The following is a 27,937-nucleotide window of genomic DNA, read 5'->3' as shown; positions in this document are numbered from 1 at the left end:
GGACGCAAGCCCTGATCATATACATAATCAGGGACGCAAATCACAGCCACATACGGCCTATCTTATAAGTATTCCAATTACATTGCGGAAATTTTATGAATCTTTGTTCGGTTGTCGTGTTTTTACTGTTCGCTCGTTCGTCAGCAGTGTCGCCAGTACACCGGTTTTATGCTCGATCTGGTGTTTTCCGCTTTAGGTTAGCAGATAAATTTATTCAATTTGTGATGCTCATATAGGGATTTGGTGAGGTTACAACACTCACAGCGATAGAATAATCTTATTTTTCATTGATAATACAACAATTTAGCAACTTATATAATGTTGTTTTGTAGCGGGTTCTTGCGAATCGAGTTGGCTACTCTGTTCATCAATGACAACACAGTTTAAAGACGATAGTAAAGTTCCACGTTTGTGTTTGTAGTCTGCTGGCTGTAGTGAGGGTAATCAGGATTACAATAGAGATGTCAGAAAATCCAAAAATTAGACACATTCTTCACAGTGGATATTTTCATCCAGTGCTGAGAAGTTTACAGACGCCAAATGTTAGCATTTCTTCTCATAACCTAATGTTTCCCATATTTGTTGGGTAAGTTCACTTATTTCTTGTAAATCAGAATAACTTAAGGGTTTACATAGACTTTCGAAGATAAAATGAGTGGTGGAACTAGCGCTGATTTCGAAAGTGAAAATCATTGAATTTATAAGTGACTTTGGCAATTAGCAAGGGGCCGCCAGTCTTATACAAGGATGTGACAAGGTTAGTGGGTTAGTTGAGGAGATATCTAAGTGACGTGAGGCCGAGGAATATGTGAAAAGATTTCAGTGATTTAAGATCCTAGGCCTCACGTCACTTAGATATCCCCTCAACTAACTCACTAACCTTGTCACCAAGAGGATTGGCATGTTTAAAACAAAAGTGTGTTCAAAATTGTTTAAAATAATGTCCATTGATTAAAAGAAGTTTTAAACACAATATTTAAATTTATATGATGATATTATTCATTTTGTACAAGGTAGTGTATCCACCGGCCACTGAACGAATATTGCACACTTTTATAACTTCCAATGTGACGTTATAAATCAATTTTCAACTCTTTTATCACAACCACAACACATTTCAATTTTTTACTGCACTATATATGGAATTATCACAGCATTAACAGATTGATTAATTCACAAAACACACGTTTAACAAACTAAATGTAATTATGAAGAATGGAGACAAGACACGTTCAACATCACGTTCCACTTCTTCCACTAGATGGTTCTCGACACGTACACCAAAGCGGGCAACATTTGCACACGAAATGATACTAAACTTGAATGTTGCTATAGATGTGTAGTATTATGTGACAGGTTAGATTAGGTGTGTCTTATTATGTGAGAGATTCGATTAGGTGTGTAGTATTATGTGAGAGGTGTTGACGACACTGAATACACCGTCACAATCAGGTAATATGGCTATCTTTTCTATTCGCTCACGAAGAATTTAGTATATAAGTAAAGTACCTACCTAGGACGGATGGGGTGAGGTGGGCATATAGCTCTCCCACTGCTCACAACTAATTTCCACTACTACCTACTATAAATCCTAGGCATTTTTTAGGTATTTTAACAAATTTCTCTAGCGCCTGGGACATAAGTAACCTTCACCACTATATCATTAAAATATTTTATTTTATCCTAATTGTTTACAATATAAAATCATATTTGCTTTCTATTCGGACCTTTATAAAATAGACCTTTATAGAGTTTATGAATTTACAGTGATGCTTCTGACTTTATGGAGCCAAACTTTTTCCAAACACACATCATCATCATCATTATTATTATTATTATTAATGAGGAATTTTTTTTAGATATGAGCACACAATCTGAATGCTGACATCAGCATTATAGGCCTGCTGCCTAGAGCAGATTTTGGTAAAATCAAAGAATCAGTCCCTGTTTTTCCAGACCAATAGGAGATTGATGACTAGATATATGACGTCATACACGATGGCAATGCTTCAAAATGAATTTAATCGGGTGTTACCGCCCCCAACACCCGCTATCACAGCTTTTCTTTCTCCTACCTACATCATTTCACTGCTCGCCATTTTTCACATATTTTCCTCTACTTCTCTCTTTACTTATTTTATTCTACTACTTTATATTCAATTGGAATACCAGGATTTCTCTATAAATCTTTAAATACGCCGAGATTTGGTCCTAGGACTTTTCGTTTATTGAACCACTACCATAGCCTTTAGGCTACGAATTCGTTGATGAACAAAACCCAGGGGCGGCTCGTCCATAAGATCTGCGGAGTTGCAGCACTCCCTGCTTTGACAGGAAAATAAAAATAATATTTATTTTAATTTTTAGAAGAATTGTTACAGCTTTTATTGGCAAATTGCTTTATATTTCATCTGGCCGAGAATATGTACTATTATCTTATGCACAATCTTTTTGCGCGTCGACTGTATTGGAATTGACATTGCATTCAAAGTCTTCCTGGGATCTGCAGGGTGATCAGCTCATAGAAAGTGTGTCTTACATGGTCAGGGGGTAGAGAGGTGAAGGGAAGCAGAGGGAAACTGCTGCTGTTTAAAACCCATATCTCGCTGCAGTGGCTTGCAGAGCCAGGCTACAAGGGATCTTTCCTCTCCTCCCACACAGCTATTGTAATGCTGCGTCAAATGAATTCTCTATCCCCTTGAAACTTAATGACAAAATTTTTATTTTCTTTTCACATACTTATTGTTGTAGAATCTTATCGAGTTAATATAACGAAATTAATATTCTCTTTTGCCTTATTATTACGTATATATCCAGCCTCCAGCAGAACCTAATATTTGCCTTAACTCAGAATGATTGCACCAGTAGAATCTTTTTGATATAGCACGTAAAATACGAAAGAGACTTCTTTTCCAGTTTTAGAAAATTGTTGAACATCAGTATATCTGAGTGTTGCTTTGGTGTGACGTCTTAATACCGTAACTTAACCAGTGCAAATCTGTATGCATGAGTGTGTGTGAATTCCAGAATATTAATTTTATTTTTCTCAACTTTCCCTTGCGGAGAATATTGATGTAATGAAGTGAAATTAAAGGGTCATCCTTTACCCGACTTAAATTTTACTTAAGCTTCATCCAGCCGAAATAGTGCATATATGTAAGGAAGTATAACAATGAAATTTACGCTAAGCATTTGTGGTTACGTGGATGTGAACAAAAAAAAAAATCTGTATTTTGTTTTCTTTGCCTCCTCTTTGGTGTTGATGCTGCATGGACTAGGAGTGGTGTGACACATTTAGGACATTTGCCCCTAAAAAGCAAAATGCACGAATCTTCGCAGTCTCACCTGAAAAATGTTGTTTCATTGGCTATGTTACGCAAAACTAACACTGCTGTGCAATTAAATGAAACGAACAGAACAAACATTCTCAAACATAATCAAGAAGTGAGAAAAATCTTGAAATTATTTTAAAAAAAATATAGATTGTATCAAATTTTGTGGCCAATATGAACTTCCCCTTAGGGGACATGATGATAAAACGATTCGAAGAGCCTCTCAAAAATCATTTGGAACACGCCACTGTTTAAGGTTATTCTAAGACAATTCAGAATGAACTGGTAGATTGTAAGTTGAGTGTCTGCCGATCTGAAATTCAGACTGAAATCGATGGTATTAGTTTTTCTTAGGGATTAGCAAATGGTCCCACAGACATCTCCCAACTAAGTCAGGAAGTTTTGGTTTTTCGATATGTAGTGCATTTATTTTTGTCCTATACTTATTAGTAATGGTATCAAGAAGTGAAATTTGTATGTACCGAAATCTACTGCAGCTCTCCCAATCCACAAGTTCACGAGCCGCCACTGACAAAACCTTAAAAATTATATGTACGCACAGTCAACATCAAATACTTCCAAAGGTATTAAACATATGATTTTATTATTACGGTATATAATAGATCTGAATTCATTATTTTGCTATTAACTTTATTACATTTAATATGGCAAATAAGTTAGATCACGAACTAATTAACTTAATATTGTACAGCTGTCAAAAATAAAGTGGCCGCACTCGTGAACAGCGAATATTTTTAAAGTCCACTTCGGGTCGCGGCGATGTTACATGATGCATCTGCTTGTACAAGCAGTTCCGGAACTATGAAAGTGTTCCATATCTGCGCCTCGTAGACCAGCGGTAGAGTGCTTGTTTAATGATTCAAAGGTCGTGGGTTCGGGCCTTGTTCAAGTTTTCATTTTATTTTTTAATCGTTCTTTAGCGATGTAAATGATATTCAAATTATCATTTATATCCAGTTATCGTTCTTTATGGATATCACGTTATTTATATTTTGTTATCGTTCTTTAGAGATATGAATAAAATTCAGGTCATCATTTGTATTCTGTTATCGTATTATAACGATATGAATAATAATTATTATTGTATCTCCAATGGGGGTTAGCCCTATTTTACATATGTATGTTAGGGCTATAGTTTTATACACAAAAAGATAAGCATAAAGAGAAATGGAAAAGAAAATTAAATTAGCTTACGCGATGTAAACAAAACATAAACAATCCGTAAATTAGGCATTGCGATTGCAAAACAAATATCAGGTATCAATTTGAAACATACAAAAACATTAACACAAATATGCAGCTTTCCTTACCATAGATCATAAATTAATACACAATAGTCACACAAACACAATCAAACTATAATTACGACATTGCGACGACATCAAGCATCCCATAACTGACTCACATACATAACAAATCAAGCATCTGTTACAACACATACACTTCAACATAGTAACCACACTTTTAAAAGTTACAAATTTGGCTCAAAGAATAAATAGGACACTGTTACTAATTACTATTCTTCTACAATTTCTTAAATACATCTGTAATAAATCTGTGAAATTCAGATATGAATAATATTCACGTTTTTTATATTGTTATCGTTATTTATCGATTTAAATAATATTCAAGTTATCATTTATATTCTGTTTTCCTTCATTAGCATTATAAAACAATATTCAAGTTATTTATATTGTTATTGTTCTTTCGCAATATATTAATTAAACAAACCGATATTTATCATTTATATTCTGTTATCGTTCTTTAGTGATACTGTATAAATAATATTCAAGTTATTTATATTGTAATCGTTCTTTAGCGATATAAATAACATAAATTTAATATTAGGTTTGGAAAAATCTAGTTGCATATTACTGGTATTAGTTTTTCTTTTTGTATTATTATATTATACTATCTTGAACCACAATAAAATGAAAAGGAGTAACGAGGAATTGAACCTGAGACGTTGACATCTAAATTCCGACGTTCGTCCGCTGAGCTACGAGGGCAAAAGTGTGGAAACATTTTCGGAAAAATTGGCCCAATCACACACTAAGATTTTCTGATGATTCGTAGAAGCTAGTCCAGGATGCGGGGGGCAAAGGCTAATTGAGATTTCCCGGTCTCTGATCGGGTCAAACATCCTGATAGAATTAATATTTAACCCTTGCCGTGAATTTCGGTGAAGTCCGGAGGGCCCAATTAGTCAAATCCACTCTCCTCATCTCCACACTTGGGCCCCCTGGAATTTAATAAGATGCGAAAGAGATAGTGGTGTGCGGAAGGCAACGGGATGTTACCGCATTTAGGTCTATCCTTCCCAAGAAAAACTGCAAACATGAACAAAGGAAGCTTTTAATAGAAGAAGAAGGATCTTCTGCGGACCTCTGGAAAAAGAACTAAGGAAGAGACTAGTGAAGTGCTTTGTGTGGAGTGTGGCATTGTATAGGGAAGGAACATGGACATTACGACGAAATGGAGAGAAACGAATTGAAGCATTTGAAATGTGGATGTGGAGAAGAACGGTGCGTGTGAAGTGGACAGACATAATAAGAAATAAAATTGTGTTTGAAAAAGTGAGTGAAGAAAGAATGATGCTGAAACTGAGTAGAAAGAGAAAAAGGAATTGGTTGGATCTCTGGTTGAAAAGAATAATAGACGACATTAGGATATGTGGATCATATGCGGAGACTAAGAGGAAGGCAGAAAATAGGAAAGATTGGAGATTGCTGGGTTTGCAATGAAAGACTTGACCATGGACAGAACATTTATGTGTGTATGTTCAGAATGCCTGGAATATCGTGTCTAAGAACAGTCCCTATTTGCAAAGACTAGTCAATTCCATGCCCACTCGACTGCAAGATGATCGAGATAAGAGGAAGATAGACTAAATATTGAATTGTGGCTTTTTGTTTTGTTTTTTGAACGCTTAATTGTTTGAATGTTTTAAGGCCGACGCCAGTAAATTTGTTATGTTTATGCCACGAAAGATATTTTTATTGAGAATAAAATCTTTTTTCTTTCCATTTGCAGCCACAATATCATAATGATAATGATAAAGTCATGGCATAATATATTAATGAACCTGATGTTAATTATTAAAATAATCATAAAAGAGAAAGGGGCCATTATGTCTAGTTTGTCTCTCTCAAAAACAGAACAAAAAAGGACATAAAAAGCAAGAGGCTGTAGTCGAACGCAGGACCTCATGAATAAGAGGCCTGAACGCTACCATTATGCTATCGAATAACACACAGTATACTTCAATTGTAGCTGTAGATATCAGGCAACGTGGTCCAACAACATGTAACATTGCCTGTCTCCGAATTGTAGCGAAGATACCCGAAGGGAACTTTGTTTCAGGAGAGCGGCCACTTTTTCTTTTGACAGCTGTACAAGAAACTAATATGATAAATATCAGAATGATGGCGTTACTACACTTATCCACTATCAATTGTATTACTATACGTATATTAAATCGATTCATTATACTACTCCCATTAGTATTCTATTAATCTTATTGGGGTAAGTTAAATTGACACATTTTTATTAAAACAGTGTTTTGTACTTGCAATGTACAGCTTGCGCAAAAGATCTGAAAGCCAGGGTGACGTCACAGGGGAGAAACGGGGGAGGGGCAGAGTGCAAACAACAACAAATACGCTCTAAACATCTAACTCATAACATTGACCTCTTACCTTGAGCTGCAAGTCGGAATCTTCAAGCTCTGCTATCCCTTCCATTTCATCGTCATAGCTGAAATCACCGTCATCGTCTTCATCATCGCTGAACCACCGAGATTTAGTCCACACCTGTGGAGTAACGGTCAGCGCTTCTGGCTGCGAAACCAGGTGGCCCGGGTTCGAATCCCGGTCGGGGCAAGTTACCTGGTTGAGGTTTTTTCCGGGGTTTTCCCTCAACCCAATACGAAAAAATGCTGGGTAACTTTCGGTGCTGAACTGTCAAGCTTTCTTATAATGTTCTAAAAAAATGATTTATCACTGTTAATATGAACAATCAAACTAAGGTAAATTTGAAAATATTCTTTTTTACGAAATTCACCATTAAGTTTCATATATACAGAGTGAACCGTATGTAATGTAATTACAGGGGGGTTATTCTTTGAGATATTTCAAACAAAAAAGTTTAATACAATTTTGCTCGTTTTTGCTTCCTTTTCCGAGATAAAATTGTTTTATATGAAACATTTCATAGCGTGTTTTAGGAAAACCGTTGGTTTAATTCCCAATATGCCCAGTCAATTTAAGAGCAGTGTATTATGATAATAACTGATTGAAAGAATTTTAGTTTTGTCCTTAAATGTGCAGAAATTTGATCTGAACAAATGTAGCATTTTAAAATTCCTTTGCATAACGAAAAGTTACATTTGTTCAGATCAAATTTCTGCACATTTAAGGACAAAACTAAAATTCTTTCAATCATTTATTATTATCATACACTGCTCTCTTAAATTGACAGCATATTGGGAATAAATCAATGGCTTTCCCAACACACTACGAATTGCTTCATCTAAAACCATTTTTATCTCGGAAATGAAGAAAAAACGAGAAAAATTGCATTAAACTCATTGCTTTGAAATATCCCAAAGAATAACTCCCTGAATTTAATGACATTACTTACGGGTCACCTTGTGTGTGTGTGTGTGTGTGTGTGTGTGTGTGTGTGTATATATATATATATATATTTTTTTTTTTTTTTCAGCTAGTAGGACGTTAATTTCCTGAATAACCTTATTTCGCTTAATAAACAGGATGATAAATTTTAAATGTGTATAATGACGGTTTCCAGAATTTAAAAAAAAAATCAGGAATTTCACTAATTTTTACAATACCCGTCTGGCAATCGTATGCATAAAACATGTTTTATATTTTAAAAAATCCATGTCAGCATTGCCAATAGTTAAAAGATTAATCAACTCAAAATATCAAGATTTACCATATCCACGAAATTCCAAATAATACAAATGGGGTTCACACCTGTGGAGTGACGGTTAGCGCGTCTGGCCGCGAAAGCAGGTGGCCCGGGTTCGAATCCTGGTCGGGACAAGTTACGTTGTTGAGGTTTTTCCGGGGTTTTCCCTCAACCCAATATGAGCAAATCTGGGTAACTATCGGTGCTGGACCCTGGACTCATTTCACTGGCATTATCACCTTCATCTCAATCAGACGCTAAATAACCTAAGGTACAGCGTCATAAAGTAACCTACTAAAAGTACAAATGGGAGAGTCTCACTGTACAAATTATAATTCCTGAGTGTCCAAGGAAAAATGCAGTTGCATCCTTTCGATTACTCATTGGGTATGACTGTTTGTCAAGGCACTTGAACAAAATTGGAATTTTTTCGTCACCATTTTGTCCATTGTGCAGTCTTCAGAAAGAAATTGATCAGAATCATATGTTCAGCCCTTTCCTCTAAATCCATAGAGTGTGACAAATGTTGGACAGCAAGCAAGATAATGGCTTGGTAAATATCTATAAGTACTGGTTCTGTCCTTTCGAGAAAAATACATTTCAAAACACCCGATTTTTGTCCCAAAACACTAAGAAAAAATGAGCGGGAAACATTACAATTTGAAATAACATTAAAAAATCTGAAAACCCCCAACTTTCGAAAGTAAATTAAAAATAATAATAATAATAATAATAATAATAATAAAATCGCTAAAACAAAACACTTTAAATATAGACCACTTCAGAGTTACATTTCAATTTATAATCACGATCAACTTAACATTCCTAAGCTAATATAGTCTAACCTAACCTATGTCAACGACAAAACAGTTCAGTAAAGAGCAAACTACGATCACTTACCTCACATTAACTAAGACGTGGATACATTTCTCCCACATCCATAAAAAAAACAATGCATGCGTTCACGATGATCTGGATATGCCTCTTGAACATCAACTGTGCTAAATATCTGACATCCGTAAATACAACCCCCACACAAACCACCATCACGAGACGTAGAATTACAAGCTCCTTCCATCACCAGAATTAATCTTACTAATAAACCGTGAATAGTTTTTATACGAGACTTATGCAGAGTTGAGACAGAAAACGTTACTAATAAACCGTGAATAAGCTATGGACGTATAAACAGGCTGTAACTATACAATGGGAATTGCTTTGCAGTAGTTATATACACGAAACTCCTTGTTTAAGCGTTGTATATAGGGAAAAAATGGCCGCCCCTCTAACAGCTGTTCGTATCGACTGTCATTTTATGATGATGGTTACCTTGTAACCACAGAACAACAAACCAAAGATCATAGAATTATTAGAATAATATTGCTGTAGCTTGTACTCTTTGACCAAAATGTAGTGTGGTAATCGATTAGAGCCAGTTGTACTATCGATATTAAACACACCACACTAGAGCGCTCTACCGGATGCAGTAGATAACCTCAGATATTCTATTACCTTTCGTAACGAAGTAATGACGAAACTATGACGTAGCTGTGTAACAGTTATACTGTTATACACGACGTATGTAGTGATTATTAGTAAGGAATTTACACACGACTTATAAACGAGCTACTCATTGTATAAGTATAAGACAGTTAAACGTCTGTATATAGAGTTTTTATTAGTAAGACCGAAAGTGACAGAGACAAAATGAAAACAATCTAATATCGAATTAATGTGACGTCATCAAATATCGATGCGCCTCGCGACAGGACCTTGCGCGGACTTGGTTAATAAAAACCTGAACTAATCAAACCTAACCTTCGTATATGCAAGATGTGTAACCAGAGCACGAAGGGAAATGTTTGATTTGATCTGGAATGTACACGCGAAAATAAATTCACGTCAAGATCACGATGCCACTGCATGAGAGGTCAGCGCATGCGCCAGAGCCAGACGGTTCCTGTCCTGTTATAAACATCAAACACAAAATGGCTGAACACCACTTCTAATCGGCCTATATCCGTAAGTACGTACACTACCGGTAAAAGTTTTCGATCAGCTATGAAAACAACTATATACTTTATTTCAATGTACTACGCGACCAAGGCGGGAACCGTTTTGTTTGGTGGCGCTGCGATTCGCTTCACAACACAGGCCGTGCTGTAAAGTCCGCATCAGATGCAAAATGAAGCACATGCTGAACTGCGCTCTTGTTTCGTTATTATTAATACGCTTTATATGTTATATATTCGTATAAGTTTATAGTTTAGTTTTATTTATCATATGCTTAGAGACACAGAAATCTATTCAGAAAAAACACTACAACATCGATGTTTCTTAAAGGAGAGAACATGAATCGAAAGTAACGTAAACTAAAGTAGCTACCGTATTTTATACAATATTGCATTTGATATCATTTCTTACCTTAGCATTTCTCATTCTTTACCTTCTTTTATAGTCCTACTAATTGTTTTTAGTAGGTTATTTTACGACGCTTTATCAACATCTTAGGTTATTTAGCGTCTGAATGAGATGATGATAATGTCGGTGAAATCAGTCCGGGGTCCAGCACCGATAGTTACCCAGCATTTGCTCACATTAGGTTGAAGGAAAACACCGGAAAAACCTCAACCAAGTAACTTTCCCCGACCGGGAAAGAACCCGGGCCACCTGGTTTCGCAGCCAGTCAAGCTAACTGTTACTCCACAGGTGTAGACTACTAATCATTTCCTTATTTACCTTCACAATATCTGCAGCACGCTCTGTTGCCTTCGACAGAGGTAGGAATAAATCAGTTGTTTTTCTTCATCTCTGAACTTTATGGCATTATAAATAACGCTCCGCTCTTGGCTACGAAACGCACGTCTTCCTATACGCGGCATTGCGACCAGATTGAAACGCTAGGCATTGGATGTGACGACACTCCAGCAGCAAACATAGGCAGCGGAGTTCCTCAGTCTGCCACGACGGGTCCCTCCTTGGTCGCGTAGTACAAACACATCGAAAAAACTAAATAGACCAACAAAATAAATATTTTCTCTCTCTAGCATTATGATATGATAGAATATTCAAAACGAAATCCCTGTTTTAACCACAAATCCATAGTTGTGATAGGTGATCGAAAACTTTTGACCGTTAGTGTAAATATAATAGACCTAAATCTAAACTGCAATTGTTTTCCGCTCACTTTTTCTAAGTTTTTTCATATTAGGAATAATAATCGGAAGGTTTTAAAATATTAATTTCATAAAAATCCAAAACCAGTATGCTATTTATAATTGCCAATGGCTCTATTGCCAAGAACTTAGAATTAGTTAACGACAATAATAATAAAAACATATTTTTAAAACACACTGTTCCATGGCATTGTTTAAAACAGTATAAAACCTGCTTTAAAAAAAAAGAAAAACGTGTTTTTTATTTTTAAATAAAACTCTTTTTGCCAATCCTGCATACCTAGTAAAAGACCGGCGGTCCGGGATACTTTAATTATAAAATATCGCTTAATTTTCGTAAAGTTTAATAAACGATGACATCACAACATGGTCGACATAAACCAATACAAGTAAATAAAACTGTCTAAAAACCAATAATTACAATTTTACGATATCCCATTCTGGAATAGAACCCATCCACTCTTATTGAAAATAGAATAACAACAACAAAATTCCCGTAAGTAAAATTTCGGCATCCCTAAACTATACACTGGAGAGAAAACGCAATTAAATAATTGAGTTTACAATATTCCGCTTCACGTCACTCAGATATCCCCTCAACTAACCCACTAAGGGCCGATTGTATAAACCACTGAATCTTAGATCAGAGGTTAAATTGATCCTTGTTTCAGCTGAACTTGGAATTTTGTGTTGTATAAAGTCTAATCTGAGATTAATTTGTCTCAAACTAAAGTCAACTTTGACTGAAGAAATTCCTCCGATTAAGTTAGATGATCCAAGTTCAGTTATTTCTTTTCTGTTTGAAATATACGAGTGACAGATTGTGCAAATAAAATATACATTATTATTAATATTAATAGATATGTTAGGTACATTTATATATATTTCTTTCAATTTCTTGCCTTAATACACAAACATTCTTATATTTTATAAGGCTCTATCGTGTTCAGCAGTATCAAATAACATAACCTATAATTATATTATGTTTATAACCATTAATTATTAATGGATATGATATATACATTCATAAATGTTCAATTAACTGTATTACTAAACGAAAATTGTCGTTTTATAAAGCTTTATTATGGTTAGCAGTATCAAACACCATAACATGATAACAACTTGGAGAACAGTCAACCTTCTTCTTATTGTCCGCCATTATTTACATTGCACAAAAAAACAGTGTCTCGAACAGAGTGTAATACGGAAAGTTGCCAAAAAGTAGTTGTAAAGTCGCTAGATTTCTCATTATCAACAAAGAAAGATTAAATTTTGTCACTATGGGGTGCTAAAAAGGTCACTATATGCCAGTGGCGTATACTGGTTTAAGGGTCTGGGCTACCACTGACCCTATTATTACACGAAATATATTTTAAAAACCCTATAATAAAATTCCTTACCTATTTATATGTGAATTCCAGACGTCTTGATTGGGACGAAAATACTTTGATGACTTCGTCATTGAAATTACAGTTGGACCGCTTGCGAAGTTTCTGTAGAAATGACTTTTCAATTGACATCAGTGCCAAGCCGGATAAACGTTCTTGTGTATGAGTTGATCTACAGTAGGATTTTATTCTCTTCAACGCAGAAAATGTTCTTTCTACCGATGCTGACGTAGCTGGTATTGTCACAATTAATGTTGCCAATTTAAGGACTTCAAGAATAACTTGGTTCAGCTGGTTTTCATATATGGCAGATAATATTTCATGGATAGGTTTGTTCGAAAAATCAAAGACTTCTGCTGAATATATTACACTTAATTCATTTTTCAAACGTACTTGATCAAAGTGACTGTTATAGGACTGAAATAATTTGTTTAGTGCCTCATTCGGGAAGTTTTCTCTATAAGCAGAAAATTTTTGAGAATCTAGAAGATGTGTGAACTGAAGCTTTCCATAATCAGAAAATCTGTCAGTAATTTCCATGTGCATACGATCTAGTATGCTGTAGTACAGCTGCCTGTATTTCAATTCATCATCTCCTTTTCTTCGCTTTGATGGTGGTTCCATTGTGTTGTCTGAAGAATTTTCATTTTCCATATTACTCCATATGGACGGAAACCCACTACGTCTGAACTCGGATATAGTATGTTTTAACTTTGATACCTCTTGCAAGCAGTATGCTATGTCTAGACTTTTTGTCTGAAGAATATTGTAGAGCACATCTGTATGTGCGAACACTCTAGCATAGACTTCAAGAAGAAATATATTCTGAAACTGTGTGAAAAAATACAAATATCCTTGAGCCTGCACAATTACATCATCATCCCAGTTTTCTTCAGAGTCATTACAAATAATATTTTCAAAGAAAGCAGTCTGTTGTTCTCTGTATTCCTTTACTGTATTTACAAGCCGAGATGTAAAATTCCATCCAGTTGGTGCTACTTTTGGGAGTTTCTTTTTCATAAATTCCTTGAGTTTTTCTGATCTTTTAGGAGATGATGAGAAAAATGCAGCTAAACCCGACAGTGTTTTGAAAAAAATGCGGCATTCTGGAATGGATAAAGTAGTTTGTTGCAAAACTAAATTGAGAACATGGCTGTAACAATGGACAAATAGTGCTTGAGGGTACTTTTCTTGAACTTTTGTTTTTAAGCCATTAATATTTCCCGCCATTCTGCTATAACACCTTCCACATGCTGAAACAAAGCAGCAGCAGTTTTGCCCGAACTGACATTTGTGAATCCTATAAACCGTTCTTGAACATTGGCAGTACTGTCGACGTATCTTAAAACGGTGGACAATTGACTCTGATTAGAGCAGTCACTTGTTTCATCAACAACAATGGCCACAAAAGGTGCTTCTTCTATTTCAGATTTTATGTTCTTTATCATAACCCCACTTATAGCAAATATTAAGTCATTCTGAATTGCGGGAGAAGTACCACGGAATACTGTTGAACTCTCAAGATGATTGGCCAGTAAATGGTCAAATTCACTTAAGGAACTTAAATATTCAATATAATTTCCTCTATTGTCTGATTCCACACTCTCATTATGACCCCGAAAAGCCAATTCTTGTTTTCCTAGAAAGCAGACTGCGTTAATAAGACGCAGTAAAATCTCCCGATTTTTTTTTCACAAGAGCATTGTGTTGGTTGATGTGTAGAACTTTTTGCTTATCTAGCTGTAAATCAATTCTTGTCTTCCCAAAGTTTGCAAAGTTCATGCTACTATAAATATGAGCTTTTGATTTGTCGTGTTTTAGGACTGCCGTTCGAAGGGAGTTCATATTAGAAAACCCCTCTTTTGACCACACATTAGTTTCGCGGCTAAATAACAAACATGGCCAGCAAAATAGTTTAGACAGTTTAGAACTACCACACAACCAATTCCACTTACCATATGATGTTGAAGTGAAATGGCGTGTGTACTCACGCTGTTTTTCTTTTACGTCCATGGACAAATTTAACTCAGGAGTTGGTCTTTCCATTTTCACAATTTCAACTTTCTCGTTGTATGTACGACGGTTAAAAGGCACTTTTAATAAACCTTCTATTACACAGTCATTTTCAACACAAACCTCTCCAGAAAATTGTTCTGCCATATTTTTCACAATATCACTTCATTGGGAAATTAAAAACTTAATAATTCACAATTAATATAACTCTTAGACACTCGAACAAATCACAAATTTAAAATACTGCACTGCAAGAACACAATCACATTAATGAGCTAGCGTACTAAGCATATTGTTGCTTCGCGCCTTCCAAGAAACCGATCACGAGAGCGGTAACTCACCCGACTACAGTGCACGATGGAAACAGGAGGGAGCGGGGGGACGGGGAGTTGTGCGACGTGAGCGGAACGGTCACAGGCTACCCTTCGCAGCAGCGGTTTCTCCAGTGATGCCGCCTTGACAACTTGTTTCTTTTCGAGAGCAGAGAGCGCATATAATTCTAACAATTACTTTAATTTTAATTACTGTGGTAAAACTAATACGGTAATACAAAATTATTACATTATGTTATATTATAAACTTTTTCTTTTGTAATTTCCTTGGCCTACCGCCGGTAGCCCCGGTAGTCCGCAAAATACGCCCCTGCTATATGCCTATTTAAGCAATATAAAAGTTAAAATAAATTGTTGAAAAAGAGTTAAAGTCGCTAGATTGGCAACACTGAACAAAGCTGTATAACACGCGGAGGGAGTTACTTAATGAGTTTCCCGTAACACATACTAGAGGCGCTGTTGTAGAAATTGATCTCGCTGCCATCTATTTCTGGGAGGGGCGTTATTACATCTAGCAGCGCACCAAGTAGCGAAAAGAGTAATTACTCCATGCATTTAGCAGCGCACCTGGTGACGAAAATGTTAAACTGTGCAGAAAGTATTCCCTCCCACCCTCATCGATATTCAAAACTAACCCAATTTAAAATAAAACATTTACGGTTTTATTCCTCACAGCATCTCTGAAAATTCTTACCGGAGCCAACAGGAAGATAAAAGAGACGATGTGTTTTACACTACCCGATTAAAATATAACCAGACAGAGACAAAAAATAAAGCAAAAAGTTAGATAATTGGGATTGTATTCTTTGGGTATTTATTGTGCAGCGCAATGGAAAAGTCTGCAAGAACTACTTAGATAGTTCAATTTATTATATTACTATTACTTTACAATACATTCACCAACACTATTTTTACAACGTCCATAAACATCACTGTTTAACATACACTGCTTATACATACACGTATCACTTTATGTTCACTTATTAGCAAGTTTCAGTCCGCCATCTTCATCTTCGACTCTCCCGTACAGCAATATCTCGAACGGATAAATAGAGAACTCTCGGTAATGTACCCAACACGTAGTTCTAATATTCACCACCTACGACGTTGGGCGCTGATCACCTTATTTTAAACCCCTAAATCCAGATGGTGCTGACCGCAGTTTCGCACCCTATTATATATTTATCTATGCTCCACGGTATAACACCGAAGAAGTATTATTTTGCGAGTTTAGTTGCCTTACGGCAATCAGCTGGGTTACCTCATAGACTTACTAAATATCCGCAGGTTATCTCTGTGTTTACAATGTTACCATTTGAGTCAATATATAAATAAAAATATCGGATAATAGGAAATGCAGACTAATTTGTTTACACATGTTCAAGGCCAATATCTGTAAAATCGGAATTTTTGTCAATCCAACTCCGTTTAATCGGGACTCAACCAGGAAATTGAGAGAATCTCGCGTAAATTGGGATACCCGACAACCCTGGCTGTCAGACACAGTTACTGTGTTCAGACTTGCATCATTTTCATAGGAACTCTGACTGTGAACATTCATAACCACGTTAATAAAAGAATTAATGTCAGTTTTTAATTCAATCTGTAGGTTAAATTAATGTATGAGGTCATAAAAGTAGTAGCAGCAGTAGCAGGAATAGTAGTAGTAATAATAGCAGTAGTAGCAGCAATAGCATAAGAAAATGTTTCATTAATCCGTAACTAAGACAGGAATTACTTTCAATCAGTTATATTAAAAGAAATATATTTTTATAATTTATGCAGTTTCTGTATGTTTAAGTTCGATGAATAATTTTATTATTCACGTATGCACTGAAACAACAGTTGTTTGAAGAAAATGAATGATATATAGAGTGAGTGAAGGACAGTAACAATGTATAATAACGTAGTTTGAAAGGTAATTACTATCTTCGAAATGAGTTGAACACACTGAATGATTCAATATAGGGTAGAAATTCTCTCTCTGCGGATTGCACCTATCCACTTTCGGTTAAGGGAATCTTGAAGCATAAAGAGTCACATGGTAAGTACAATAGTTTGTCTTCTGTAAGATAATATGGAGAAAAAGTCGTCGTAGAAATTAAGGATTAACTAACCAGTGAAATATAACATTCCTTCCTTCTTTATCGTTACATCCGTGTGCATTGCTGCAATTAAAAGCAGCACACGAAAGAACCATACTTATTCAGCTCTACCAAACAAATGGCCGCTCGTCGACTGTTCAATTTGGGAGCATAACACTAGCGCCAGTGAGCGGTCTAGCGGTTATTTAGTAAGTCTATGGTATAACATGGTCCGCGCATCACGTATTTCACCTGTTTATGCGATGTTGCCAAATCCTTTTCACGTGAACTTGGATTGCATTTGAACCAAGGTAATTTGATCGCAGAAAAGTTTCATACAATAGAAGAACTATCTGAACTCGGTTCACTTTTCGATCTTCGATCAAAGTTGAACCACAGTCTAATAGATACAGTCACGCAACTCATACGTATAAAATATGCCAACATTTGACATCTGGCCCGACAGTAGCCCTCTAGCGGCAGGCAAGTTAAAAGTGTGCACACGACATGATAACACATCAGAAAATGGGTTTTGCGTAATTTATTTTATATTTTTATGCTATACAATAAGTGTATATGGTTCTTATTAATTCTACTTTAGAATCCTGGAAGAATTTCACACGCAGTTAATCTACAAGTTTCAGAAGCTGGAATAAACGTAATTCTTTCTGCTCCTTACAACTGAATCATGGCCCTGATCACGTATCATGGTTTGAAATAATATAATTGTTCGTGCGTTGTCGCTTACTTCAATTCATTACTAAATATATTTATGAATCATTGGAACTTTGTATTTCATGTGAGAAGAGTAAAAATTGGTAGCTTCAAAATTGTAGGGCATATCTCGTAGGGTACATCGCGTGGTGAACTCTTCTCCCTATTTCCTGAGAAATTAACGATTTTGCATACCGCAAATTGGGATAAACTCGGCCGCTGAGGTAAACATTAATATGAAGTTCATTATTTTTCCATTTCTTATGAACCGGTATTTCCTTTATTATTTTGAGTCGCAAATAGTGCTGATGTATGGTTTAAATTTTTATGGCAAGTTTATCGCATTTTACATTACATTTCCAGTTTTCACACATAATGCCTAATTTTGACTTATCCTACCTATATAATACGTAATTTACGTGCACTTACTGTTAATATGACGTAGGTGAGAACAAATAAATGAACACACAATTTTGTTGAAAAAAAATTGTAACTTCAATTAACTCAGAAAGTGTAGGCCTTATTTTATTTTCAGAGCAGAAGTGGTGTAAGTCAAAAAAGGGTAATAAGGGTTAAAGTAAACATTCTGTAAAATACAGCGCAAAGTGGCAGTTAATATTGAATTTATTTAAACTATTAATAGTCAGTGAATAGCACGAAGGATATTTAATTGCTACTTTGCGCTGTGTTTTACAGAATTTTTACTTTAAACCTCATTACCTGATTTTGACTTACACCACTTCTGCACTGAACGGCTCAAATAATCACTGGGAATGTAAAATCAACACCAATAACAGCCATGAAATTATTACAGAAAAGATTGCTTTTTATATTAAATTAAAAAAGGCTCTTTTATTTATTGAGAACTTAATACGTCTGCCACATGAATCTACACCAACACATCAGAAATTTATCGACACAGTCTGGATTTATTCAAGAAGTGAATATTTTGCAAAAGGATTACTGTACTCCATGAGTTCTTGAAAAATTAACACCATGATACCTACTTGAATGCTATATAACATTCAACTTTTGAAAAATATAAAGAAAAAAACACGAATACAAAAATTATGGAATTACTTGCATTAAAAACTGTAGATATATTATCCAAAATCGGAATGGTTACACATTTACACATATGATCTCTGCAAAAAATAATATACTGTAACAGGTATTTACTTTGTTTTTATTTAAACTGTCCTTCTGACATACAAATAGGTAATTGATAAGTAATAAAATAGTGTTTTATAGAACACAATACGTAGGCTACCTATAACGTGGATTATTGGTTATGACTGAGTTATGATTTTCTCTTGGTCTTTAGGAAATCTGAAGAACGACAAATTCGGAGATTTAAACTTGTTGTTACTGTACTGCAATTTTCGTCATTGCACACATTGTCTTTATTCCGACGCGTGATTAAAACGTTATTATAACATCTCGCATCCCTTTAAAGCACGTGCTGGCTGTATCAACCCTATGACCAGTGCCTTGCCTGCCGCTTGGGCGCTAGTGTCGCGAATGTTGGCAAAAAAAGTGTTGAAGTTGCGCGACTGTATATATTAGACTGTGGTTGAACTTTAGTCAGGGAGTTTTATACAACCGGGCCTAAGTTCGTTACATACCTCGGCCTCATGAAACTGAGATATCCTCTCAACTAACGCACTTAAGGTACGGTCACACGTCGCTACTTTTGCTGCGCAACTTTTGTACTGCAGCTGCAAAGGTTGCATGTCGTGTTCTCATGCAAGCCAAAAGTAGCGCGCTGCACGCTACTTTTCGTGCTGCGCAACCCGAGTGCTGCAAAAGTTGCAATTGGAGGTTGCGAGTCTGTTCACACAGAAGGGAGCCGCAGTCTTGCTGCAGGTTTCCATCTCCGTGTTTACTTCTCAAAATACATTTTGTGGTTATGTTCGCATTATTAATAAACTCATGCGAAAGCTTACTTATCTATTATTTGCTTTTCTGTCCTAACTAGTATTCAGAAATTGGCATTAATTTTACTATAAAGCTTTTAAAAACGTCTATATACTTACAGTCTTACTAATAAACCGTGTATAGTTTTTATACGAGACTTATGCAGAGTTGAGACAGAAAACGTTACTAATAAACCGTGAATAAGCTATGGACGTATAAACAGGCTGTAACTATACAATGGGAATTGCTTTGCAGTAGTTATATACACGAAACCCCTTGTTTAAGCGTTGTATATAGGAAAAAAATGGCCGCCCCTTTAACAGCTGTTCGTATCGACTGTCATTTTATGATGATGTTTACCTTGTAACCACAGAACAACAAACCAAAGATCATAGAATTATTAGAATAATATTGCTGTAGCTTGTACTCTTTGACCAAAATGTAGTGTGGTAATCGATTAGAGCCAGTTGTACTATCGATATTTAACACGCCACACTAGAGAGCTCTACCGGATGCACTTGAGAACCTCAGATATTCTACTGGGTGTTCAGTTCAAAGTGTGTCATGGCTTGCTGTATGTCGTCATGTGGCTAGCCGACGAGCCTAGAGAATTTAATCTTCCTACATCTCCGCAAAGGCGTATTACCTATATGCAAGAGAAGTTGCCTACCAAGTACGGCGTTCATTCTGAAGAGTACTTACCGATACGTACGGTAACGCCTGCAGTGGCAGGAATGTGAACTGTTTGGAAACACGTACTGAGGTGAGTTCTTTTCTTACTGTCGGGATATGGGGAGAGGGTTAAGACAATTACTTACGTACAGTATTTGTTGACATTAACTTCGACGGTCAACATGGACACGGAGCATTTGATTTGTATTGTGGAATGTTGCCGTACGCAACCGATGATAACAAATACCCTGGGTACGACTTGCTCGCGCAAAACACAGTTCGAAAGAGGTTATGGTAGCACACAGACCGTACAGACCGCCATCTGTTGCTACGACGTTCAAGTTATACCGTACACGTTCTTAAGTTCAGAGTGAACGCCTTGATTAATAGGCAACTTCTCTGACATAAAAGGTGAAACTCGCTTCAAATCGCTGACTCACCAACAGTGACGTCATGACACACTTTGAAATGAACACCCAGTATTACCTTTCGTAACGAAGTAATGACGAAACTATGACGTAGCTGTGTAACAGTTATACTGTTATACACGACGTATGTAGTGATTATTAGTAAGGAATTTACACACGATTTATAAACGAGCTACTCATTGTATAAGTATAAGACAGTTAAACGTCTGTATATAGAGTTTTTATTAGTAAGACCGTTAAATGATAACCAACAGCATATTTACGTAATCAATGTTGGCAACCCTCCTGTTTGAAACTACGCTACGGAAAATTAAAAAAAAAAAAAATGAATTATATCGTCAGCAATTGTACTCCGACTTTGTTATGCATTTAGTAACTGTTACAAATAATTTATTTTCATCACATCTAACATTAAAATATATCCAAACAATAAAAGTATCATTGGTACATTTGGATGGCAACACTGGTCGCAACCGCAGCAAAAGTTTCGACAAAACTGATATCAAAAATGCTGTAGCGACGTGTGACCGTACCTTTAAGGTACGGTCACACGTCGCTACTTTTGCTGCGCAACTTTTGTACTGCAGCTGCAAAAATTGCGTGTCGTGTTCACACGTAAGCCAAAAGTAGCGCGCTGCACGCTACTTTTCGTGCTACGGAACCCGAGTGCTATAAAAGTTGCAACTGGAGGTTGCGAGTCTGTTCACATACAAGGCGCTACTTTTGCAGCCGCAGTCATGCTGCAGGTTTCCATCTCCGTGTTAACTTCTCAATATGCATTTTGTGGTTATGTTCACATTAGTAATAAACTAATGCGAAAGCTTACTTATCTATTATTTGCTTTTCTGTCCTAGCTAGTATTCAGAAATTGACATTATTTTTATTATAAAGCTTTTAAAAACGCCTATATACTTAAATGATAACCAACAGCATATTTACGTAATCAATGTTGGCAACCCTCCTGTTTGAAACTACGCTACAGAAAATTTAAAAAGTGAATTATATCGTCAGCAAATATGCTCAGACTGTGTTGTGCATTTAATAACTGTTACAAATCATTTATTTTCATCATATCTAACATTAAAATATATCCAAACAATAAAAGTATCATTGGCACATATGGGTGGCAACACTGGTCGCAAGCGCAGCAAAAGTTTCAACAAATCCGATATCAAAAATGCTGCGGCTGCAACCCTGAGAACCCTGTTCACACGTCGATACTTTTAAGCTGCGCGCAGCATGGAAAAGTAGCGGGCAGCAGTTTCGGCAGCCGCTACTTTTCGGATTGCACCGTTGTTCACACGTCGCAGTACAAGAGTTGCGCAGTTTTTTGTACTGCAGCGCTGCAGAAGTAGCGACGTGTGACCGTAACTTTAAGCTGCGCGCAGCATGAAAAAGTAGCGACCAGCTGGTTCGGCAGCCACTATTTTTCGGGTTGCACCGTTGTTCACATGTCGCAGTACGAGAGTGCGCAGTTTTTTGTACTGCAGCGCTGCAAAAGTAGCGACGTATGACCTACCTTAACTTTGTCACATACCTCGGCCTCATGTCACTGAGATATCCCCTCAACTAACTCACTAACCTTGTCATCACATACCTGAGCTTCATTTCAGTAGCTATTTAGCTATCCCCTCATTTAACTTATTTCACTCATAACCGCAGTCCTCATACAAATTTAAAACCCAGAATAAATAAAAAGTAATAACGAATAGACCCACATACACACTCAACATACATAAATAACAAGAAAAATATCAGGCACGTCCATGTTCATCATAAGCACTATATATATATATATATATATATATATATATATATATATATATATATATATATATATATATATATCTGTCTGTGGTCATAAGACGATTTATAATTGGAGTCAAAAATCCAATGTTCACTCCTTCGCTTATTTCCACTCGGACCAACAACGGAATCCGTAACCATTTAAGTAAACAATGAATAAATAAAGTAATTTCACATGCAAGAAATAACATATGATTTATCATCGACACACTTCGTACCTATGCTTCATATATAGCGGTATATTATTTAAACTACGTACATTAATAGCAACTGACAGTAAAAACCACACAAGAACCAACCTAACCACCAGAATTCACAGCCATATAAATGAACTAATACCACAGTCTAGTATATACAGTCACGAAGCTCAATACGTAGTAAATATGCATCCATAGATAGTTGCTAACCATTAGGATCGCTACTATCGCCTCATCACAGAAAATGCGAAATAGTACCTGCACAGTCTACCTCATTAACTCAAGCTTCGTGACTGTATATACTAGACTGTGCTAATACACCATCCATCGCTAAAAAAACGCTCAATACATCCCGGCAAACACAAAAACTAATCACAGTAACTGATGACGTCAATCTTATGACATCATCCCTTCTCCAATTTAACCAACAGAAATTCTCATACTGGGTGTTCATTTCAAAGTGTGTCATGACGTCACTGTTGTTGGGTCACCGATTTGAAGCGAGTTTCATCTTATATGTCAGAGAAGTTGCCTATTATTTAAGGCGTTCTTCAATCTGAACTTGAGAACGTGTACGGTATAACTTGAACGTCGTAGCAACAGATGGCGGTCTGTACGGTCTGTGTGCTACCATAACCTCTTTCGAACTGTGTTTTGCGCCGGCAAGTCGTACGCAGGGTATTTGTTATCATCGGTTGCGTACGGTAACATTACACAACACAAATCAAATGCTCCGTGTCCATGTTGACCGTCGAAGTTAATGTCAACAAATACTGTACGTAAGTAATCGTCTTAACCCTCTCCCCATATCCCGACAGTACGTATTTCCAAACAGTTCACATTCCTGCCACTACCGGCATTACCGTACGTATCGGTACGTACTCTTCAGAATGAACGTCGTACTTGCTAGGCAACTTCTCTGCCTCATAGGTTATACACCTCTGCGGAAGTGTAGGAAGATTGAATTTTCTAGGCTCATCGGCTAGCCACATGATGGCATACAGCGAGCCATGACACACTGTGAACTGAACACCCAGTATACTCTCTACTGATATAATATAATCAGACCCGAAATGTTACAATAGGTTTGTTTCTGCAGTAATTTCCAAACGTCATTAGCATGCGCACATCGACTTTACCGTTCGTACAGGGATAACTTCAAATCCTGACTAGTTGCTGATTAAACTCAGACGTTCTTGCAGCAAATAAAACCGTCATCAATCCATTTCCTGACGGTCAGAAAAATTTGCGGATCAAGCGAAAACCAATCTCAAAGCACATTGAAGAATGCACATTAAGATAATTGTGCTTTACTTTTATCCAATGAATTGCCACACACGTACTTTTTGCATTAATACTTTATGTTTCCATGCTTATTTACATTTGATTATTAAAATATACTGTGAAATTTAATGATATCTTCAATATACGAGATCGATAAATTATATTACAGTAAAATGAGCGTTCGTGCAGGGATGGTTTGAAATTAAGTTGTCAAACCATCACAAACTCGCTGCAGAAAAAAAAAAACTAATATCTATAAAGTTGACCAAGTTACGTTTTAAAATGTCCTGCAGTGCAGACACAACACTAGCCAGCAGTTTATCGCTCATGTTCTCAAACAATAAACATACCAGTTGTTTTTCCACAAATTACTCTCACTGAAAACACTACTTGTTGCCGCCGCAGGGTTGCCAGATAAAGGAACCGTCGTACCAACTTATGAAAAAGTCTTACTTCAGCATAAAATTGTCGTACATTTATCATTTTACTATTTTTATAGATAGTGGGTACAAATATATTTTTCATAACAGCAAAAGAAAAGTGGTTCGTAGGCCTATATATCCAGGGTTTAAGGAGTATAACTGCCATTATTTTAACTTATGATTGTTCATGTCATAAGGAAGAAAAAAATGTCCTCACAATTTTTTTTTCTAATTGCAATATTTAACTAATTAATAAAGTTTACAATATTAGGCGTTTGGCAACGTTGCTGGATGGGGAGGAGAGAGTTTACAAGTACACGGTGCAGCTCAAGCAGATACAGACATACCAGTACAAAACAGATGCTCTTTTCTAATGCAGGAGTGGACCGTTGCACAGTGGGCCAGAATTCAAATCTAGCTGGAAAATATTGAATTTTTGAATGTTTTAAATAACGTTTTCTCTCTATATAGTCTCGAAGTACTAAAACTGATCTTCATAAATCTGTATGCCATCAATTCATACCGAGCGAAATGCCAACAGGACTGGCTGCTAAAAGTCGCTAAGTGTTAAGAACCCGAGCGCCGAGCACCAGACGGTTTATGGCGGTAGTGATGTGAGGGTGATCTGTGTGTTGTTGATGTGGAGAAAAGCGTGTTTCTGTGATGAAAGTTTTAACAGAAGGTTCGTACTTCCTATATCCATTATTCATACTTTAATTGTATACGTGAAATATTACCAGGGATGCGTTAAACATAGCTTTAAAATATTGCGGAATTATGTCTTTACTTCATTTTAAATTAGAGATATAAAAAATGTTGCACCAGGTGTCACCTTAAAATCTACATCAGATTATAAAGCAATCCTTACAGTTTATTACAAAAGTTAAGATTTGCTTGCGTTTTTCTTATATTTGCGTTTTTATTTCAGAGGTAGATCCCCATATCCAGTCCACTGTGACTCGGATGGACTTAAACGAGGTGTTGACTACTAAAAAAGGGTCTACTCAAACTCTCACTGATTTCGTAGTGACAAAATCAGAAATACAACATTGTTCCAAGGATATTATACGGTGTGTCGAAAAAGCTGTTCGCACATTTAGAAGTAATTTAGAAAAACGCTTGAAACAGTGATCCAGGAAAAAGGATAGGTTTTTGCGTAAAGATTCGGAATGGTTAGTGAAATCAATAGGCCACGGATATTCTCCTCCCTTCCCTCTACTTTTCCCAGATGCCTGGCCGATTACTTCAGACTCTTTCTTCTCTCCATTAATAAATTATTGTCAATATTTTAGTAAAGCCTGAAACTTTTAACAGGGGAATTAAATACACTGTCAATTCACAGGGCTAACGGCTTCAAAGCTGGGTATCTGGTTCAAATAAAGTGCACTGGTACAAAATTTAACATGGAGGCATGAGATAATTACTCTGCTTGCCATTAAAATTTCACTGTAATTCACGTGTCCCCAATTTAAAAAAAAGAATATCAAATTTCCCCAAAGAGTTCTACAATAAATAAAAACTCGCCAAATGTCCAAGGATTTAATTCCATCAGTTTCAGGAGTAGGTAGACCTCAAAAATTGTTTGAAGAAAGTGGCATGAAAACAAGAATTAAATATGTAGGGTACGGTCTCTGAAAGATCAGCGTTCTTAAAGTGATTTAGTTCTAGATACTCAATTATCTTTGCGGGGTTCAGGGAAAAGAGATCCAACATACGTTCTGCAACAACTCACCACAAATTACTCCAAAAAGAGCATCAAAGTGTATGATAGCCTATAATAAATCTCCAACTTTACCAAGACCATATACACCAGAGAAAGCATTACAATTTTTAATAGATAAGGTCACCAAACATAAATACAATGTGCAGTGTTACCTATAGGTTAGCCCAAGAAGCTAGACATTAGAGCATTAGAAAGTACTGTGAAGATTATTCAAGAAAATTTTCTCGAATTCAAACAATGTAGGATATCTTAAATCATCTTCTTGTAACTCCTGATCCTATCATATCAAGTATTTATCCGTTTTAAGAAAATAAGAAGAATTCCTTTCCCGCTGAAGTGCAACAAATGTTGAAGGAACTCCAGACTTATAGTACAAGTGAAGACGTGCGTGTGACAAGAGGGAAGGATGATGAAGCGGACGAAGACCAGCTGGAGGAGGAGGAGGAGGAAGGAAGATAAGGAGGACGATGATGCAGACGATGACTCCTATTAGAGAATATTGGAAACTATAAGTTCACGAAAAGAACAAGTGATATAATTAAGTACCTAGTAGGCTCCATGAAAATAGTTATTCAAACTCGCACTCATAGCTCATTACTACGGCTAACATCCCATACTGGGTTATTATTATTCCATAAGCTCTTAGAAATCATTATTTAGTAAAACAGAATCATTTAAAATTATATTCCATACTTATTAATTTTTTTCCCGCTAGATTTGAATTCTGGCCCACTGTGCGTTGTTTACATATAACGAACAGCAAATACAAACTTTCAATCTCATTAATAGAACTTTATGGTAAATTTCCATTTTATTTAACAATATTGGCAATATTGGTACATTTTTTTATTGTACGTTTAAAAATAAACAATAATGGTTTACTGCACATCACATGAACTTTTTTTAAATGCAACATTTTAATCTCACCCGCTTCCATAAAGCAGTACCATTTTTAAAGAAATTTCTTTTTGTGTGATTTTCGAAACGAAACGAGATAAGAGACTCCTAGTTTCTAATAATCGTTGAGAAACCGCTACAGAAATTCGCTAATTAGGTAATCTTCATTGCGGAAAACATTGATGGTACATCTTCTTGCCTCAATTGAATTACGACGACTTTCTCCATAAATAAATAACATATGATATTCCTAAACTGTGAATGACATTGTAAGTTGTTTATCGAATACCTGGTACCGAACTGTCATCCGCTTGGCAGAGACCTATGGACAGAGAGCTTGAACTCAGCTGACATGTACGTACGTCTGTGCAGAGTACAGTCTGCTGAACACGTTGCCACGTCTCTCACGCCAGAATATTAAAAAATTTAAGCCTGCAATTTTATTTAATTTCACGAAAACCTAATAGAACACACAAATATTTATTTAAACTAATATTAACTTTTAGCTAGATATACCTACTGATGTAATTGTTTTCGTAATTTTACTAACAATATAAGCAGTATAACGCGAATAAAATAAGAGAAGAATTTTTTTTCTG

General features: G+C 36.1%; 1 protein-coding gene across 1 annotated transcript in view; it reads left to right on the top strand.

Moving 5' to 3' along the window:
- Nucleotides 1–251: 251 nt before the first annotated feature.
- LOC138707906 (delta-aminolevulinic acid dehydratase-like) overlaps nucleotides 252–27,937 on the top strand; it is an 82,393-nt gene continuing 54,707 nt past the window's right edge. Inside the window, exon 1 of the mRNA XM_069837952.1 lies at nucleotides 252–586. Within this exon, the coding sequence (XP_069694053.1) occupies nucleotides 462–586 (125 nt within the window). The 5' untranslated portion in view covers nucleotides 252–461. The remainder of the gene's footprint in view (nucleotides 587–27,937) is intronic.

Source organism: Periplaneta americana, chromosome 10, assembly GCF_040183065.1.
Source record: "Periplaneta americana isolate PAMFEO1 chromosome 10, P.americana_PAMFEO1_priV1, whole genome shotgun sequence".
Taxonomy (NCBI): Eukaryota; Metazoa; Arthropoda; class Insecta; order Blattodea; family Blattidae; genus Periplaneta; species Periplaneta americana.
Note: the sequence above shows the minus strand (reverse complement) of the source record. Positions and strands in the feature narration are given on the sequence as shown.